Source organism: Odocoileus virginianus, chromosome 14 (genome assembly GCF_023699985.2).
Source record: "Odocoileus virginianus isolate 20LAN1187 ecotype Illinois chromosome 14, Ovbor_1.2, whole genome shotgun sequence".
Lineage (NCBI taxonomy): Eukaryota > Metazoa > Chordata > Mammalia > Artiodactyla > Cervidae > Odocoileus > Odocoileus virginianus.
Window position 1 is genome coordinate 11,897,970 of NC_069687.1, and position 21,450 is coordinate 11,919,419.

Consider the following 21,450-nt stretch of genomic DNA (forward strand, 5'->3'; position numbering starts at 1 on the left):
AAGCAGCAAGGGCTCCAATCATGAAAGTCTCTGTTGAACAATCCTTTTTCAGGCCCAGAAACCATCAGAGGACGAATGATAACATTTTCCTCTTTGATTTCCAGCCTGGCAGCCACAAGAAGGCACTACCTGGCTTAAATTGCTCTGAGGTTGACCAACCCACTTAAAAAAGAACACAAATGCTATTAGAGAGATTAAAACCTCAGTGCCCTCCTGTGATGTCCCGGGACCTGCCCGGGGACCAACTAAGACAAAGCTTTAAACCACACTGAAAACATCAGAATCACCATAAATTAACCCAAGGGGGACAGGCTGAAGATGTCATTCGCTGATAACCACACTCTGGGGAAAAAATTAGCTGCCAAATGAGAAAGAGCAAAGTCTTGCAAAAATCCTCAAACCTCGGACAAAGTGACTTTTGGCTCAATCCAGTGGATGGCATGGAATATAAATACATACACACACACACACTATAAACCAGAAATTCTGATATAAAAAATCTCCCCCATACCAACCAGCAACTAAGGCATCCTTGGGCCATCGGCTGAACCAGTCAATAGTGCATCCTGAAATAAGGGCAGGAAACTTCAGAGCTCGATTTCGAAATTTCTCCCCCACCGGCGAAAAGCAGAGGACAATGTGAAGGTTCTGTCGGACCCGGCTCATGAAGAAGCCATACAGGTTCTCATTAGTAGGAGGGTGCCTGGGACACTCTTTCTTCATGACTGATATGAGATCACTGTTAATTTCATCAGTTTCATCACGAGCAAAGAGGTTGGAGACCTTCGAGAAAAGTGCAGACGTTCAAATTCAATATAGGAATATAAAAAAAATCAGAATTTACAGCCCGATACGTACAAAGCATTTTCTTCATTTGTGTCCTTAAACTCATGTTTAGAAAATCAACCAAAGTCCTCACAATAAGATAGATCACATTTTAATACACATAAATTCTTCTGTTTTAGAGTCAGAGTCCTTTAAGGGAGTGAATGGGCATATCAAAAATCCAACCAGCTTTCCTTGCAACCTTCTTCTGTTTTTCCATCTCTCTCTCTTGGAGTTTCCATTAACATCTTCAACATTTTGATTGGGAGTTTTATTCCTCAAAAACCCAGTAGGAAAAGCCATTCTTCAAACCAATCACCTAATCCCAATAATAGTACTGATTCAGTACTTTAACAGAGAGAAATACAGAAGGAAATCCTCCTAACTCTGGGGGGTATCTGAAGAGACAAAACACATATGTAGTACATATCCACAATGGGATGCTACTCAACCATAAAAGGAATGAAATTGAGTCATTTGCAGAGATGTGGATGGACCCCGAGGCTGTCAAAAAGAGTGACATCAGAAATAGAAAAACAAATATCATATATTAACGCATATATGTGGAATCCAGAAAAATGGTACAGATGAAGCTATCTGCAGGGCAGGAATAGAGGCATAGGCATGAAAAGAATGGACTTGCTGATACAGGGATGTCAGGGGAGGGTGGAATGAACTGGGAGATTGGGATTGACATATATACACTACTTTGTATAAAATAGCGAACTAGTGGGAGCCTGCTGTATAGCCCAGGGAGCTCAGCTCAGAGTTCTGTGATGACCTAGAGAGGTGAGACAGGGGGGACGGTGGGAGGGAGGTCCAAGAGGGAGGGCATATACATAGAGTTAATTCACTTCGCTGTACAACAGAAACCAACACAACATTGCAAAGCAATTACACTCCAATTTAAGAAAAGAATAAGCCCCTACCTCACCCGATGATAAAACATTATTCATATATTCCAAAAATGACTCATCTTTAATTTCATTGTCTGTGAAAATAAAAGTGATGCCTTTGCCTTGCTGACCAGCTGTTCTATACAATGTCTTCAGGTCTTCCATCAGATTTGATGTGTTGTAGGATCTAGAAAAAGTGTCATTGTGCCATTAGCTAAAATATGTTCATGGAAAGGAAAGACCCCTGTAACAATGCTTTATGCCATTTGGTTAACCAAAAAAATGCTGATATTACGCCATCAGGTAGATATTTTGTTGTATGCAACTGTTACTGGTTCACTGTATTTACTTGCAAAAAAGAAAATAATTTTTAAAACTCCACATTTTATAAAACATATTACACACAAAAAACATCTAGAATGAAAAACCAACCTGAAACAAAAGTGCAATTTTTAGCACAACTAAATGCCATCAAAATGAGCATATATGTCTCATTTTGAAAATATTTGTTGGTAAAGATAATGGAAAAGCCAAGCTGGAATATTTACTAAGCACCCATCTGCAATTTATATTTTAGAAGCTACCTCATAAAGTGAATTAAACTAAAGAATTTCAAGTCTTCATTATATGGCATGAGGAAGACACCCTGTTATAAATGGGGCCCTCCTAATCTCCCAACACAACTATTTTCATTACATCTTTGTATCTCACATGAAAGAATCTTCTGAGCAATCAGTGCACTGAAGTAGAATCACTGGAAACATTATTAAATATCCCACTCTTAACTCTTCTCTCATGTCCAAAGCAATCCTTTAGTGAAAGTCAGCTTGCAATCATGAAATGTAAAGAGGTCCCAATATAGAGGAGCCCATGACTGCCAAAAGGGAAAATTAAGATATTCTTATCCTGGAGACTCAGATTCAATAAATTAGTATCTGAAGTTTTCGTCATTAGATAACTCAGAATTCAAGGCACAAGAGCCAATGGCCTTCTGATTTTTAAAAAGCTACAAAATATTTAACTTCTATGCTCTGTGCTTTTTCAACATTTAAAACCTAAACTCTGGGACCAGAAATACCACTACCATGCAGCAAAATTTTAATTTATTTATTTTTGACTGGAAGATAATTGCTTTACCATATTGTGTTGCTTTACAATATTTCTGCCAACTTGAACCAGTCACAGGTATACATATACCCTCTCCCTCTTGAACTTCTCAGTCACCTCCCACCCCATCCCACCCCCCACCCCCCCAAGTTGTCACAGAGTTCCAGGTTGAGCTCCCCCTGTCATGTAGCAAATTCCCAAAGGCTATCTGTTTTGTGTATGGTAATGTGTAGGTTTCAGGGCTACTCTCTCAATTTCTCCCACCCTCTCCTTCCCCCACTGCATCCACGAGCCTGTTCTTTATGTCTGCATCTCCACTGCTGCCCTGCAAACAGATTCATCAGTACCATTATTCTAGATTCCATATATATGCATTAATACATGACATTTGTTTTTTCTCTTTCTTACTTCAGTCTACATAACAGGTTCATCCACCTCACTAGAACTGACTCAAATTCGTTCCTTTTTATGACTGAGTAATAGTCAGTTGTGTATATGGACCACAACTTCGGTATTCATTCATCTGCCCATGGACATCCAGGTTACTTCCATGTCCTGACTATTTAGACAGTGCTCATGCGGCAATATTTTAAGAAAACATCTAGATAAATGAGATCCGAAAGGTGAGAAAAACATGTGCAAAGACACCGTCCCCTGAGAAAGAAAGAAAGAAAGAAAGATGCGGGGAGGGAGCGAGGGAAGGAATGGAAGGGAGAGAGAGAAAAAAAGAGAGAGAGGTAGGGAGAAAAAAGTGCCCGTTTCTTTCAAGACAAAGTATCTTCTTGAGATATAGGGAAAAGTTTCAGCCCAGTCTCCTAGATCTCAAGGACCCCACTGCCTCAAATAACATGGCCTGAGTCCTCTAACAAATAGCTGTGCTTCCAAAGGAGAGTCTCTTACTTCCTGAGCCGTGACCACATGGCTATGTAAAGGCTAACACAGTAGGATGGTCTCCAGAAGCTTCTGAGAAGCCAGAGAAGGCCCTGACCATGCTCTTTCTCAGTACAAGAGCATCCCCAGCACGACACGCAGAGGAACTAATTTATCACAGAGAGAGGAGTCCTAAGGTATTTTTTTCTGAGGTAGCACAGTGTCATCAAAGTCAAGGCAGACCAGAAACATTGTGGTCAATTCCCATGTTTATCTCGGTTTTCAGGCAAATCATAGCCTTTCTGAGCCTCAGCTATAAAATGTTCTGCTAACCCACAAAGCCACAAAGTTCTTTTGAAGATCACATTAGCTTGTGCATGTAAAAGTACTTCGAAAACTGTAAGTTTTATACAAAATATGAGAACAAAAATCTCAGAGTTCAATCCCTTTTCTGAACAGGTTATCTTTTATCTATTGTTGCTTCTAGCCACAAACTAGAATTACACACAATGTAACTAAAATTATTTCTCTCTATTTTAGTACTTGGGAAAAAAAAATAACATTCTAGATTGACTCTCCAAGCAGAATTCAGTAATTTAGACCAAATAAAAGGTGTCACAACAACAACCTGAGTATCTGGCTCTCCAAACCCAGTGTTTAATCATTTCCAACATTTGTCACAGCAAGTGGCGATGAGCCTCCATCTCAGAAATCACGGCCCCAAACCAACATTTAGTCAACACCTGACAGGCAAGACTCATACCTAGAAAAAATTAGCTTCTAATAATTTTCTGCCCAGATAAACTTTCCAAACTGGCCTCTTGCTTCTCACCTTATCTTGGTTCATCCTGAAGTTCTGTTTGGCCTCTCTTTATCTTGGGGGTCGCTACTTTGATGAGCACCAGCACCAACTATCCAGTTTCCCAAGCTAGAACCAAGATGCATCAAGTTCAAAAGTGCCAGTTTCTTGAGGATCTCTTGAGTCTGCCTTCTATGCTCCACTCTCACTGCTTCCGCTCTGGACACAACCATCTTTGGCCTAGATCCCTGAGTTAGCCTTCTAACCTTTCGGTTTCATTCCTTCTGTCCATCTTCTCCGTGTGCAAATCTGACACACCTCCCCTGATGAACGGTTTCCCAGTGCTTTGGTGAAGTGAAAGTGGCTCAGTCGTGTCCAACTCTTTGTGACCTGATGGACTCTACAGTCCATGGAATTCTCCAGGCCAGAATACTGGAGTGGGTAGCCAGTTCCTTTCTCCAGGTGATCTTCCCAACCCAGGGACTGATGACAACTCACTCCAGTACTCTTGCCTAGAAAATTCCATGGATGGAGGAACTGATGGGCTACAGTCCACGGGGTTGCAAAGAGTCGGACACGACTGAGCAACTTCACTCACTCACTCACTCTTGCATTGCAAGCGGATTCTTTACCATCTGAGTCACTAGGATGAAGTCCAAATTCCTTATGACACCTCCAAAGGCTTCCGTTTTTCTTCCTTTCCCACCTTCCACCTTAAGTTATATACCAGCCATATGTAACAGCTTCCAGGGTCTCAAATGTGATTTTTACATGTGCTGATCCTTTTGCCTGGAACATTCTCTGCTGTTCCTCTTCTCTGAGATAATTCTTACTCATTCAGATCTCAGTTGAAGCATCTCTTTCTCCTGGAAGCCTTTGTGACCATCCCCTAAAGTAGGTTAGAAGTCCTTCCCTCACATTTCAATAGACTCCAGTCTGCACTTATTTCCTTAACAGAGATAAAACCTACGTATCACATCTTATTGAATGAGTTGCTCAGCTGTCCCCGTTAAACTGCTATAAGCTCCATGATGACACAGGTCAGGCTTACCTTGCTTACTGTGTACCCCAGCATTGAGCCAGTGCCTGACACATAGTTGGTGTTCAATGAATACTTTTAAACACACGAATAAGTAAATCAACAAACTTTTAATCTATTTTCCCAGTTTACCAACAGTTTACTATTCTTGAAATCTGATTTAACATTTGCTTGCCTGCATGCTCAGTTGCTTCAGTCATGTCCGACTCTTTGTGACCCCATGGACTAGAGGGGGTCACAAAGAGTCAGGCCCCTCTGTCCATGGAAGTTTCCAGGCAAGAATACTGGAGTGGGTTGCTATCTTCTCCTCCAGGGGATCTTCCTGACCCAGGGATTGAACCTGTATATCCAGCATCTCCTGCATTGGCAGGCAGATTCTTTACTGCTGAGCCATGAGGAAGCCCTAAATTAACATTTAGTATGGATATATTTCTTCTAAAATGCACTAAAGGAATATACATAATACTCATATCAAGTATAACATGAAAACCAAGATGAAATGAGAGGCTAAAATGTTTCTAAAGCAAATTATTCATGTGAAATCTTCATGGTCTATGACAGAGGTTGATAGAAAACAATAATGTCAACATTTAAGAAAGAAAACTATTATGGTTCCTTTACATTAAGATAAATGCATTCTTAACTCCAAGTGGCTTCTAAGAACCATTTATCAAAATCCATTTCAGGTTAATTAAAGTGAAGGCGTGTTACCTTGTCAGAGTGATCTGGAAGGAAGTGTAGCCGGCGATGAATGAAGCCAACCTTGTTAAGCTCTGCTTCCCCGATCCGCCCACCCCAACCAGGAGGGCATTTCCCCGGGGAGTACGAATGACTCGTGAGATCTAGAATATAGAAAAGAAAAAGACATCTCATTTAATGTGCAATATTCCACTTTTTTCCTATTTATTAAATACAGGCATACCTAGGAGATACTGTAGATTCAAGTCCATGCCACCATAATAAAACAAATACTGCAGTAAAGAAAGTTACACATATTTTTTGATTTCCCAATACAAATGAAAGTTATGTTTACACTCTACCATTAACTGTGCAATAGCCTTATGTCTAAAAAACCTGCACATACCATAATTGAAATATATTTTATTGCTAAAAAATGTTAGCCATCATCTAAGCCTTCAGTGAATGATCCTCTTTTTGCTGGTAGAAGGTTTGAGATATTGTGAGAATGACCAAAATTTGACACAGTGAAATGAAGTGAGTCAATGCTACAGGAAAAATGACACCAACAGACTTGCTTGGCACAGGGTGACCACAAACCTTCAATTGTAAAAATTGCAGTATCTGCTAAGTGCATTAAAGTGATGGGCAATAAAATGAGATATGCCTGTTTAAGCATTTTAGAAGATGTAGGCATCTTAGGACCAGAATAGATAGATACACTGGTTGGACAAATGAAGGCATTTCTGAAATAGAACAGTGGAGAGTAGGGAGATGTACCTTTTAGGTAACTCAGAGGAGAGCAGTACAGAACAGTAGGCAGAGCCCAGACTGTGTCTTGCTCTGGGTTTTCAAGGGGAGAAATAAAGGGGACTTTGAGGTTTCCTTTTAGTTTGCCAATCTAATTTAGGAGAACAGGAAAGAGAACAGAAAATTTCAAAACAATGTGTATCCTTGGAATACACAACACACGATTAATTAGAATATCCTCCACATTTAAAAACTAATGTAGTTTTAATAGAGGGCAAAAAATTTTCCAAAATATGGTATAAATTATGGAATTTGAAAGGAATAAACATAAACACTCATATTATTTGTCAAAGACAGTGCTACCTAAGGTAGCTACTAAGTGATTATGTGTAGACCAGAAGTCCACTCTGCCAGTCAGTAGTTTCTCACCATCAAAGTCACCTTTTTGGTAAAAGTCTGTGATTCTTTAGTTTTATTGATATTCAATGAATTACTTTCACCCTTAGGTCTCCAGCCCCACCTAGAGGGGATTACTGCAGAATTCTCCTGGATGCATTTTTCACCCCATGTGATGACTATCTCTACCTCCTAACTGCAGTTTGAGCCTGCAGTATTGCCATACTATCAGCTTTTTTCTAAATTAATGGTCAAGAATTACATGGGAGCTAAGAAAGGATCACTTCTCTGTTACCGGTGGAAGTTTTCTGGCGTAGCCTGACCTCTGCATTCCAATAAGGTTTTGTTAAACATCCTTTTTCAGGATTCCCTCCACTGGCAGGGGTTACACTCTATTCCTGTTGGGACTACTCTTGATTTTGGATTTTACTCCCAATTTAGTGTGAGCCCTATGAAATGAAGACCATTTTCCTGTTGTGGACCTGAGAACCTGGTTCCACCAAACCTGGTAGAGCCTTGCTCTTCCAAACTCCTACTCATCTTCACCACGTGATTCTCCCCTAAGTTGCTGCAGGCAGGGGAGAGGTGGTACAGGCAAGAATTCGTAGCATTTTCCCAATGTCTGTTCATATCCTTTCCCTGGAGTTACTTCAAGAGGTACAGACAAGACAGGAAAGAAGTTACTGCAGCCACTCAGTATTCTATCTTTTCTTGGTTAACTTATGCAAAATACATGACTTTTTCAATAACCATTTCCTTTAGTTGATGCTGGTGAATATATCAAGGGTTTAAATAATTATTATTAAGTAGGTATTGGAAACTTTCATCCCAATAACTTTTCCAGCAACTGGGCTTAGGTCTGAAACTAAAAATTTCCATTCCCACCTTCCAGAACTATGTGCATACTTGCTCAGTGGCTTAGTCGTGTCCAGCTCTTTGCAACCCCATGGACTGTAGCCCACCAGGCCCCTCTGTCCATGGAATTTTCCAGGCAAGAATACCGGAATTGGTTTTCATTTCTTACTCCAGGGGATCTTCCCCATCCAGGGATCGAACGCATGTCTCCTACGTCTCCTGCATTGGCAGGTGGATTGTTCATCACTGCACACCACCTGGGAAGCCCCTTCTAGCATATGAGAAACCCTTAAAACACATTTGACAAGCGAACATATATGTGAACAAACAAATAGAATACTTTAAAAGTAATTTCAAAGTCTAGTTAAAAACAGAAATTATAAGAGAAAATACAATGAAGTGAGAACTTCAAATGAGGCTATCTTGTCTCACTATCTCAGACTGTGAGATAGAGATATTCATTTTTTAATTTCTGTAGCAAATATTTTAAAATGTATTAATGCCCATCCTGCCTTGCAGGTGCTCATATTCCAATAGAGGAGAGAGACCTACTAATAGAAACATGCAATAAAGCACTGTGGTGAGTGCTGGGGTGGGCAGGAATGATAGCAACTGGAGTAAAAAATGCAAGGAAACAACACTGCTTGAGAAGCCATCTGAGATGTGGGGCTGGGAATTTTCTCTAGATCTTGAACAATAACAGAAGTTTATCGTGCAAGGTGACACACGGGGCAGCAGTTGGGCGAATTTTAAGAAGAGGGAATGGGATACACACAGGCTCAGAATCAGCAAAATGCCTGAGGGGTCCTCATCAGAGCGGGAACTTCAAAACCAGCTATGGAAATACTGGAAGATAGGGTATTTAGGGCCATACTGGGGATTTGGTTCAATTCTCAACCTATTTATCAAGCATCACAAGGGTGCCTGTCTCAGCAGCACTCTATCCTGTGAATACCGAAGGGAATATATTGGGTATCCACCCTCATAGAGCTTATAGTCTTGTAGAAAAGACAAATACAAGCAGATGAATTCTACACAACAAAACACCTGCTGGGAATGTAGCACTGATAAGATGCTCTGGAATCAGGATGTGTTTAATCACGAGCAATTGATTTCTCTGAATTACACCCTAAATTGAGCACCACCCACAACAGATACGACAAACCATACATACCATGATTTGAACTTTAACCAAAGAGGCAAAAGACATTTTGCAGAAATATTCTTGGTTTCAAACAAAAATCATCATTTTAATAAAGAAAGGAAATAAGAAACACACTTGGTTTCAGACCACATCCTGTTTTGCTGCAGTTTTCATCTTCAATCGTGTCTCTTGGCTTCTATCCTGTCTTATAACTAGGTTACATATTTCGAGGCTCACACTCACATGACAGAGTTAGGATGTAACAATACACAGAAAACGAGAGTGTAGGTGAGAGAGTTGGCCTAGGGAACAGTGAGAAATAAGGCATTTGAGCTCAAAACCTCCAATCACAGATTCTTTGGCTAATCTCAGAGGAGGCATGCTAGAGGCTGAGAGTGAGGGGAAAACACAGTCAAGGACCTGGGCTGCGGCACACATGCTTGAATGTGATTCCCAAACAAAGTGAAGAAATGCATCGTCCGTGGGCTTTGCTGGTGGCTCAGACAGTGAGGAATCTGCCTGCAAAGCGGGAGACCTGGGTTCAGTTCCTGGGTCGGGAAGATCCCCTGGAGAAGGAAGGAGCAACTCCAGTCTTCTTGCCTAGAGAATCCCATGGACAGAGGAGCTTGACGGGTTACAGTCTATGAAGTCGCAAAGTGTTGAACATGACTAAGCGACTAACACACACTTGTGCTGTAAAACCCAGAAAAAGGAAAGGTCTAGAGAACTTCCTCAAGCAAAAGATTAACATAAATAACCTCATTTCTAGCTGTTGTGGAACCCCAAAGCCAATCAGATTTTGTCTCCAATAGATACCTAGTCAGGAAGTTGCTTTTGATATTATTTATTTAGAAAATGTTATTCTTTGGCTCCTTCCTTTCAATTAACTAAACATGAGAGTACCTCTATTCTTCCTGAAACATTTAACTCAACTATAAACTAGGAACTAATTTCAAGATGTTCTTTATATTTGGTTTTGGAATAACATTTGCACTCTTAATTCAACAGAGATGTCTCAGATTCTGAGAATTCAAAGTTTCCAAGCTAAGTGTCCTCAGGCTGGGGACATACAACCCTAGGATTTACTCGCTGTTGTTCTCCTTCTCCCTGATTTAGTCCAGCCTTACAGAAATGTCTTCCTCACACTCCTTAGTTTTTCAGAGGGAGAACTGATTAGATAACCTCTGAAATCATCTCCAATTCTAAGATTTTATAATTATTAGAGGTGTCAATTTGTAATTCTGAGGTCGTTCCTCATGGATAAGCCTAAGAAACGGAAGACAGCCCCAAACTGGCTTCTTTCTAATGAAAAGGATGTATTCTGAAAAAATAATTGCCATCAACAAAGTTGATCAACAGGGTTTTAACGGCATTATCTCCTACCTTCCGTACATTAGGTCAAGTAAATATCTTTTATTTCTATCCTTTGAAAATCCATCATATTCATCATTATAGTGATTGGAAACCTAAGTGACTCATATGAAAGAGTAGAGAGGAAACTGAACTTTCCTGGTGGATATCATTTAACAGAATTTTCATCCCAGCTCAAAGTCAATTATTTATGCATTATTATTAATTACTATTTCCAACTGTGGTAAAATACATGCAACATAAAGTTTCCCATCCAAACCATTTTTAACGGTATAGTCCAATCCCATTAAGTACATTCATATTGTTGTGCAACCACCAACATCTATCTCCAAAACTCTTCATCTTGCAAAAATGAAACTCTGTACCATTAAACACAACTCATTCTCCTTCCCTTGGCTGCTACCAACCAGCACTCTTCCTATCTCTCAATTTTCCACCTTAGGTACTGTAGAAGTGGACTCAAACAGTATTTGTGGTTCTGTGACTGGCTTATTTCACTTAGTATAATGTCCTCAAAACGAATGCCCGACTTTTTATAGTTCTCCTTAGCAGGATGCAAAATAGAAGCAGGCTTTGTGCCTGTGCTTCTGACTCAGATGTCAACCACATTCATTCTATAGAGTGAAAACACTGAGCTGGAAGAAGTATAGCAACACTGAATAAAATTATCATATCACACATTTGAAGTACACACACTCTGATTTTAAACCTATAGGTGTGACATGTTGCGTTCAGTTCAGAAATTAAATTGGAATAGAGCATGGGGTTTATTTTTAAACTGAACTTTCTCTGAGAAGAGGAAAATTAAAGAGGAGGGGAAATGTCTGGTGTAAAGGCAAGTGTCTGTCCCTCTGGGGAGGGGCTACTGGGCGTGGCCACTGACCTTGACTAAGTGAACCATGGCATCTGCAAAGAACACCAGGTCCATGCCCGCACCGCGGATGCTCTCGTTATAGAGCTGCAGGAACATATTCAAACGATCCTTCAGGTGATCAAAAGATTCAACGGGCTCATAAATTTTGGGCATCTCAGCATCAGCCTCCTCAGATGTTTCACCTGGGGTTAGAAAAGAAATATCAACTAAGTTTCTCCAAATCACTGGACTTTACCACTTCCTCAACCTAATTTAATACACTCATAGCTTTACAATTTAGCACTGAACAATACTTATTTTTACCTAAAGGCTGGAGTATATACTTTTAGAAAAGAAAGCAAACCATAGTCAAAGCATTAGAATTTTTGTGATCATATACAGCCTTAATTCTTTCTTGTCTGCAAAGAGTAAATTTCAAATAATGTCCCATACACTGAATTTCATTTATATTCACAATAGACCATTGGCATTTCAAGGATCTTCCCAGAGATACTCGCTTAATGGTCAAAATGAAGATTAAAAAAGTAGGGATTTAATGTCAAAATCCGCAAAAGAGATAGAGAATTAAAAGAGTTTTTAATAAGAATAAAAAGAAAAAGGTCACTGCATCTGCTTAGGAAATTTTTATGATTCAGAAATTTTAAGTTAATAGTGAAGACAGAAGTGAATTTTGAGAGAAAACAGAAAAAAAAATTTCCTAAACATTGAATTATTTCACTGGGAAAATTATTAAAATCACTAAACTATTTTAAAAGAGACAAGTATCAGTTTAACACTTTTCCAACTATGATTATAAAGCATAATGCCAAAGAAAGAGCCAAATTTGGCATATATAAATTCACTATCAGTTAACATTTGAATATATTAATATATATAATATAATATGTTATAATATATATATTAGTATATTAGTTGAATATACTAATAGTATATTAGCTGAATATACTAATATATGAATTTCTAAACAACTTAGAAATTCACTATTAGATGAGTGAGTCTTCCAAATCTTATAGTACATAATTACTTTCAATTGACCCTGTCCTAACATAAACTATATTAACTTTTTTTATGAAAAAGCAAGAAAATTGATTTAGCATAATAAGATTGGTCTATTTGCAAAGCTCTAACAGAATTTCAATAGTCACTTTGTTATTTCATAAATGTTCCATTCAAGCTTTGAGAAACAAAGTGTGCTGAAGTCACAAAAGGTTCTGTATTTGCCTCTAGACATTCACCGCACGCCCACCCAAACCCCCAAGTCTCACCCCAAAATGCTGGAGTTGTACTCTGCACCTTGAACACACAATTACTTATCCTTCTGAATCAGAGGAAATAAAACACATAAATTCTAATCACCTTATAATGCTCCTACCTTTACATGATTTTTTTGCATGATTTTTTACATGATTTTTGGATGTGTGTGACCTGATTTAAAATAAACTGTATCAGCTTCTTTCTCTGAAAAGATCTGTCCAACTGCATAGCCAGCAATAAACATCCTTTTCAGCTGTTACTGAGAAACCTGACAGATCACATACATCCTTATCAAGTCTAGTAAGGGGCTGCCGAGTCATTTTCAATCATTTAAAATGTATAAACAGCATGTGCTTAAACACGACTTTTTCAATATGAAAACTAACTTAATATTCATCCTCAGTATTAGAAGAGGTTTCTAAATGAAAGAAAAATATCCTACTTAAGCTCAATTATTTCTGAGGAAAAAAATTAACTGGAGCACCACTTTTCATAAAAAAATAATACAGTATATCTCAGTTTTTCACAGAACCATAACCACAAAATCTTGCCTCCCCATCACCCACCTCTAATTATATTCAATGACCCTCTCAGGGAAGGTGAGGTTTTCCTTTTCATTTTCAACACCTGGGAATATTCAAGTACTAATCATAGTGTTGCTAGATTTCCTCCCGCAGTGAATGCAGACACAGACGGCCCAAGCCATCTACGGACACCATCTCATTTATCCCCACCGGACCCATGATGCATATTTCAATATTTCCATTTTTATAAAATAGAGGCAGGAGATTCAAGAAAGTTCAGAAGCTTGTCCAGCTAACGTATGGGAGACCCATTTCTCAAATCTATGACAGCTGTAAGCCTTGTGCACTGTCTTCGGCTGCACCCTGCCTCCCAACTCGACCTTTATACTCAGGGCTGACATGTACAAAATGGTTAATCTTAATCCAAGATCACAAAGACACATTTACTTGACACATTGTAGAGGAAATTTACAACAACATGCATACTATATTTATTGAGCACCTACTGTGCCTCAGGCTTGTTGCAGCAAAGTTCACTAGACAGAAATTCAACATCCCTGAACTAAACCTCTGTCATCAGAAACCCCTTTCGTTGTTGTTCAGTCGCTAAGCCAGGTTCAACTCTTTGTGAGCAGCAGCACACCAGGCTCCTTTGTCCTCCACTATCTCCTGGAGTTTACTCAAATTCACGTCCGTTGAGTCAGTGATGCTATCTAACCATCTCACCCCCTGCTGCTCCCTTCTATTGCCTTCGATCTTTCCCAACATCAGGGTCTTTTCCAACAAGTCATCCCTTCGCATCAGGTCATCACTGGGCAACGGATATCCCTTTGGAGGATTTCAAATTCTGCTTCAATAGTTTACCTGTAGCTTCAGGTGCATCCCTCAAGAAATCCACAAAGTAAGTCTCAATTCCACAATCCACCAGGAGTTTTTTCTCTTCACCAAACTCCTCCTCCACCAAGCTGACTAAAGTCCTATCAAACCAGGTCACATCGTCAGATGCCGTGAAACGATCAGCGATAACACGTTTACACTCGTGCTTCCACAGCCTTAACAGTTCCTGTCAAAAGCATCATTTAAATGTGTTATTAATTCCCGTTATGTCAGAGTTGGGAATTCAAGTGGGCAGTATCATAGAGGACCATCCTTCCTGATTTAGAATGTGACATTTTAAAAAGTTAAGGCTTACATTACTGGTTTCCTTTTAATGTGAGCACCTTAGAAAAAAATCCTGGACTAATGGCTTTCATTTGGTATGTGATCACCAAAAAAGGACATTTTTGGTTGCCAAAATGATGTGTGGGACAATACTGGCATTTGTACAGGGATGCATAATCTTAGGATACAAAATTGTCCGTGAATATTACTGTCCTGTTAAAAAATAGGTAAAATAAAATAAAAAGTTAAAATATCCTTAGCTTTACTTCAAATTGGTCTCATCTGTGTTCAGTCACTCAGTCATGTCTGACTGTGACTCCATGGACTGTAGCCTACCAGGTTCCTCTGTCCATGGAAATTCCCAAGCGTGGCCTGCCATTTCCTTCTCCAGGTAGTAAATAAAAAGTAGTGTCTATTCATTTTCAGCCCTTAAATTAAAACAAAATCATTCCTAGATAAAATACTAATTCACTCTGAATGACCAACAAACTAACACTCTTACATAAAAGTCTTATGTTTGTGATCAATTAGTCTGTCTGGATAAGACACCCACATTATGGCCAGAGCATAATATAAAAAGTTGTGTATAAACAACTCTCATGTGTACAACTGAGATAATTACAAAGATACATTTACTTAACACATTGTGGAGGAAATTTAAAACAAAAATCTGGGTTATCTGCACAAAGCAATCACCTCATCTAGATGATCCAAGGCCCAAAGTTAACTGGAAGTTGAGAGAATTAATTGTTCAATATCACTGTCCCAATAGCGAGAATAACAAAATTTGTCTAAGTATCTTATTTTATATGAAAGACTGGTGCAAATTTCTTAACTTGGTAACATTTTGCAAGATAGAAGGTTTTTAAGTTATATTGTGAAAGTGTTAGTCACTCAGTCATGTCCAACTCTTTGCAACCCCATGGACTATACCCCGCCAGGTTCCTCTGTCCATGGGATTCTCCAGGCAATAATACTGGAGTGGGTTGCCATTTGCTTTGCCAGGGTATCTTCCAGACTCAGAGATCAAACCCGGGTCTCTCACATTGCAGGCAACTCTTAACTGTCTGAGTTCCCAGGGAAGCCATTATATTACTAATGTATAAATGTTCTTTGATTGCCAGAAAATAAAAGCTTAGTGAAATATATTTAATGACACAGTTAAGACAAAAGTTCATGACAAACCAATTGCTGGAACTGTTAATGCTGATTTAAAATCAGCACCAAAAAAATAGGTACTCAAAAAGTAATATTGGTGGTACAGTGGTGAAGAACTCGCCTGGCAATGCAAGAGACGAGAGAGACATGGGTTTGATCTCTGAATCAGGAAGATCCCCTGGAGCAGGAAATGGCCATCTGCTCCAGTACTCTTGCCTGGGAAATCCCATGGACAGAGGAGACTGGTGGGCTACAGTGCATGAGGTCTCAAAGAGTCAGACATATGCTGCACAGCATAGTAGCATTCCACGATGCCATGAATTTGTCAATAACTTTGAGGGAAAAAATTAAATTACATGTTCACTACTGCTAAAATGACTCCCAATTCTCTGTAACAAGGAGAGTGCGTTTTCCCCAAAATGTCTTGTCTTGGAGTCAGCCAGTGTGGTTACCTACTTTGTGAGTATCTGGGGTAAAGCTGGGTTTTTCTTATCGTCCACATTTGATGTGCTTGTGACAGTTTGCCTGACATTTCAACTATCTCTCTGCATTTATGCGGAGAAGTCCCTAAAACCTATTTGCTTAACTTCCACCTCACTACCATCAAAGTCTGAAAAAGAAGCTGGTATTGTCTTAGCCTGAGCACATAGGCCCTTCGAGGAAAAAAAAGTACTGCATTTTTACATACTACATACTTTACAATTTTACATATTACAACATACTGACTTTTACATACTAGAATTTCCTTTTAGTTCAAAAAGAATTCTTATAGTGCTAGGAACTGTTATATTTGAGTGTCTGTACAAATGCTCATTTTTTTGTCAAATAAAATTCAAATAAAATTTCTACTCTTCTGCCTATTTTCAGTTTTACCAATATTTGTAATTCTTTCAGTGCATCAAGTTGTATGGAAAAGAAAGATCATGGATGACTAATTAAAAAAAAATGGTTTCACCCCTCAATTTTGAAAGTTTACTTATAAAGATAATTACTAGATTCCATATATATGCATTAATATATGATATTTGTTTTTCTCTTATTTCACACTGGAAAACAGGCTCTAGGTTCAACTAACTCAAATTCATTCAGTCAGTTCAAATGATTCAAATCCGTTCCTTTTATGGCTGAGTAATATTCCATTGTATACATGCACCAGTATATATATAGGGAATCTAGAAAAATGGTACTGATGAACCTATTTGCAGGCCAGGAATAGAATCACAGACATTGAGAATGGGCTTGTGGACACAAGAGGGGAAGGAGAAGGGTGAGGCAAATTGGGAGAGTAACACTGAAATATATACTCTATATGTAAAACAGATGGCTAATGGGAAGCTGCTATATAACACACGAGCCCAGCCTGGTGCTATGTGATGACCCAGAGGGGTGGGTTGAGGGGATGAGAGGGAGGCTTCGGAGGGAGGGGATTTATGTATATTTATCATTGATTCACGTTGTTGTGAATTGACAGAAATTCACATTGGCAGAAACCAACACAACACTGTAAAGCAATTATCCTCCATTAATAATTTTTAAAATTTTTTAAAAGATAGTCACTTTGTACAACCTCTTTAACAAGTGGTGCTGGGAAAACTGGTCAACCACCTGTAAAAGAATGAAACTAGAACACTTTCTAACACCATACACAAAAATAAACTCAAAATGGATTAAAGATCTAAATGTAAGACCAGAAACTATAAAACTCCTAGAGGAGAACATAGGCAAAACACTCTCCGACATAAATCACAGCAGGATCCTCTATGACCCACATCCCAGAATTTTAGAAACAAAAGCAAAAATAAACAAATGGGACCTAATGAAACTTAAAAGCTTTTGCACAACAAAGGAAACTATAAGCAAGGTGAAAAGACAGCCCTCAGATTGGGAGAAAATAATAGCAAATGAAGCAACAGACAAAGGATTAATCTCAAAAATATACAAGCAACTCCTCCAGCTCAACTCCAGAAAAATAAATGACCCAATCAAAAAATGGGCCAAAGAACTAAACAGACATTTCTCCAAGGAAGACATACCGATGGCAAAAAAACACATGAAAAGATGCTCAACATCACTCATTATCAGAGAAATGCAAATCAAAACCACAATGAGGTACCATTACACGCCAGTCAGGATGGCTGCTATCCAAAAGTCTACAAGCAATAAATGCTGGAGAGGGTGTGGAGAAAAGGGAACCCTCTTACACTGTTGGTAGGAATGCAAATTAGTACAGCCACTATGGAAAACAGTGTGGAGATTTCTTAAAAAGCTGGAAATAGATCTGCCATATGACCCAGCAATACCACTTCTAGGCATACACACTGAGGAAACCAGATCCGAAAGAGACACGTGCACCCCAATGTTCATCACAGCACTGTTTATAATAGCCAGGACATGGAAGCAACCTAGATGCCCATCAGCAGACGAATGGATGAGGAAGCTGTGGTACATATACACCATGGAATATTACTCAGCCATTAAAAAGAATTCATTTGAATCAGTTCTAATGAGATGGATGAAACTGGAGCCCATTATACAGAGCGAAGTAAGCCAGAAAGATAAAGACCATTACAGTATACTAACACATATATATGGAATTTAGAAAGATGGTAATGATAACCCTATATGCAAAAAAAGAAAAAGAGACTCAGATGTATAGAACAGACTTGTGGACTCTGTGGGAGAAGGCGAGGTTGGGATGTTTCAAGAGAACAGCATCGAAACATGTATATCTAGGGTGAAACAGATCACCAGCCCAGGTTGGATGCATGAGACAAGTGCTCGGGCCTGGTGCACTGGGAAGACCCAGAGGGATGGGGTGGAGAGGGAGGTGTGAGGGGGGACCGGGATGGGGAATACATGTAAATCCATGGCTAATTCACTTCAATGTATGACAAAAACCACTGCAATGTTGTAAAGTAATTAGCCTCCAACTAATAAAAATAAATGGAAAAAAAAAAAAAGACTGTATTAAATATATGTTATCGAGAGGGGAGGAGAGGGTAAGATGTATGGAAAGAGTAACATGGAAACTTACATTACCATATGTAAAATAGATAGCCAACGGGAATTTGCTGTATGGCTCAGGAAACTTAAACAGGGGCTCTATATCAATCTAGTAGGGTGGGATGGGGAGTGAGATGGGAGGAAGGTTCAAAAGGGATGGGATATATGCATAGCTTCGGCTGATTCATGTTGATGTTTGACAGAAAACAACCAAATTCTGTAAAGCAATTATCCTTCAATAAAAAAATAAATTAAAAAAAAAAAAAGATAGTCACTTTGTAAAGTTAAATGTCAGGTTTATAATGTGAAGTTTATAATATGAAGACAGACATAATAAAATCAACAGGAGTTTTTGCCATTATTTAGTATAAGAAAATTATGATGAAAAACAAAATCAACTTTACCTTTTGTTCTACTCATTAGAAAATAATAGTACACACTGTCTCCTTAAACATAAACCAAATTTAATTGGAATTTTTAAAGAAAACAATCTGGCATAATTTCCCTTTATATTAGTGAAAAGCCACAAAAGAAAAAAATGCCCATGATAAAACATCCCAAAAATATTTTCATGCTCATAAAAATTACATTACTGAGAATATTTAGAGTTTATAATAAATAACAAAGTTACTCATTTTACTCTCTTATGCATCACTTACGTCTGGTTCCTTGATAACCTCTGGAGTAGTGTTCAGCATTCCCTGCCAGATCCTAGAAAGATCTCGAAGGTTAAAAACGTAATGGAATTTTGCAGGAGTCGGGAGCATTTTAATCTTAGTCATTTGCCATAGTCGGCGTGTCAGGGGCACCAACTTCGCCACCCAATCTCTCACTTCTTCTGAGAAACCCCTCTGGGTACAGTAATATCCTACCCCAATCACACCTGAAAGAGGAAAAAAAGTAGTAACATTTTGACTGACAGTTCAAATCAACTAAATTAAAATGAAAAACATAATGTAGAATATAAATACAATGATACATTTTAATAGTTAACCACATATTAAAGAAATTCTGATTAATTAATTTGGGGGGGGGGTTAAACCTAAAACGTAGGTATAGGTTCAAGTGAGTTAGCATTCAAATACTGAAAAGCTGATTAGGAAATGCTGCTGAAAACTCTAGCTGAACTAATTCAGTATTATTAAATGGGTAACAATGATGAATATATAAAGTTGCCTTGGACAGATAAGAAAAAGAAAGGTTTCACGAATCTTCTAAGATTAGTCCCTCCTTTTGTTGCCATTCCATGCTTTATAAAATATTTTAATTTACTTTACAGGTCCAGGCCAAAAAGGATAATTAAAAGTGATAACAGTCATTCATTCTGGTCCATTTTACTTCTCCCAAGTTTAGATAAGTCTGGTGTCATTGGTTTCAAACCTCTGCCCACTGCTGTGATTGAAGGCAGATATTGCCAACTCCACTATCCTAGGGCGCTAAGAAGACCTTCAAGTCTGCCAGAAGTTAATTAGGGTAATCCTAATTAGTTTTTCCTCAGTCTCAATTTCAGCAATGGTAAATTAATACCTAACACAAATGCATGCAAAACTTTACACTCTTTCTCTGAAAAGAGTGATTCCATAATCAGTTTCTAAACTCATTTTCATTACTCAGTTAAATAAATATGGTTATCAATTGTGCCAGTGTTTCCTGGATGATTTCTGAAATACTACACATGTAATCAATCAATAATTTATTACAACCCTATAAAGTACTCTGAGGAAAAGACTCTGGCTAATCCCCATCCTGAGAGATATTATTGATATTTCTTAGGCTAAAATCATTATATGGGTTGGTTAGGTATCAGCTACATAAATTGCTGGTGTGGAATTTATCAGTCCAGACCTGAAATATGTGTATCCATGAGGAAGGCATCTCATCATGTTTAAGATAACTTAATATTTAACCTCCTGGCTTAAGAAGCTAGTGACAATATCTTAAAGAAATACATAGGTAGGGGCTTCCCTGATGGCTCAGTGGTAAAGAATCCTCCTGCCAATGCAAGAGACATGGGTTCGAACCCTGGTCCAGGGAGATCTCACATGCCCTGGAGCAACTAAGCCCGTTTGTCACAACTACTGAGTCTGTGCTGCAGAGATCAGGAAGCCCACACACCCGAGAGCCCACACACCCGAGAGCCCACACACCCGAGAGCCCACGCTCTGCAACAAGAGAAGCCGCCACAATGAGAAGCCTACACACTGCAGCAAGAGCAGCCCATGCTCTCCTCAGCTAAAGAGCCCGAGAAGCAACACAGAACCCGCACAGCCAAAAATAAAGAAATAAAATTATGTTTTTAAAAAAGAAATACATAGGGAGCAAAGATCTACCTTGACACCCAACTCTATATATAAAAATGCTTTTATAAGCAAAATACACTCTTGAAAGTGATGAAGGCAGCAGACTAAGGAACCACGCAATGCTCCCCTCTGTGTGGACCTCTGGGGGGATATTTTCTCGTTGGAACCCAAGCAGGGAATCTCCCCTTCCACGCCCCACTGACATTCATTTTACCAAAGATCTTGTCCACGGAAACATCAGAGGGTAGCGTGCAGTTAAATATCGAGAACTGCCTCTTGAGTCGCTGCGGTATATCATTGCGTCCGCCCCCAGGATGGATCATAGCTGCTAAAAACTGGATGTCCACAATGCTGGTAAACTCCCCAGGCTTCTCCAGATTATAAAATCCATTCTGTTCCAGTAGCTGTCGTACTATCTCATTAGTAACCTAAGAAAGACAACTTTC

At 38.9% G+C, this 21,450-nt stretch overlaps 1 protein-coding gene across 1 annotated transcript in view; it reads right to left on the minus strand.

Annotated features, from left to right (window-relative positions):
- The window catches only part of DNAH5 (dynein axonemal heavy chain 5), a 239,614-nt gene that overhangs the window by 92,608 nt on the left and 125,556 nt on the right, over positions 1-21,450 (minus strand). The window contains 7 exon segments of the mRNA XM_070476407.1: positions 516-783; positions 1,755-1,908; positions 6,248-6,378; positions 11,614-11,786; positions 14,247-14,445; positions 19,364-19,587; positions 21,219-21,432. Coding sequence (XP_070332508.1) covers positions 516-783; positions 1,755-1,908; positions 6,248-6,378; positions 11,614-11,786; positions 14,247-14,445; positions 19,364-19,587; positions 21,219-21,432 — 1,363 coding nt within the window.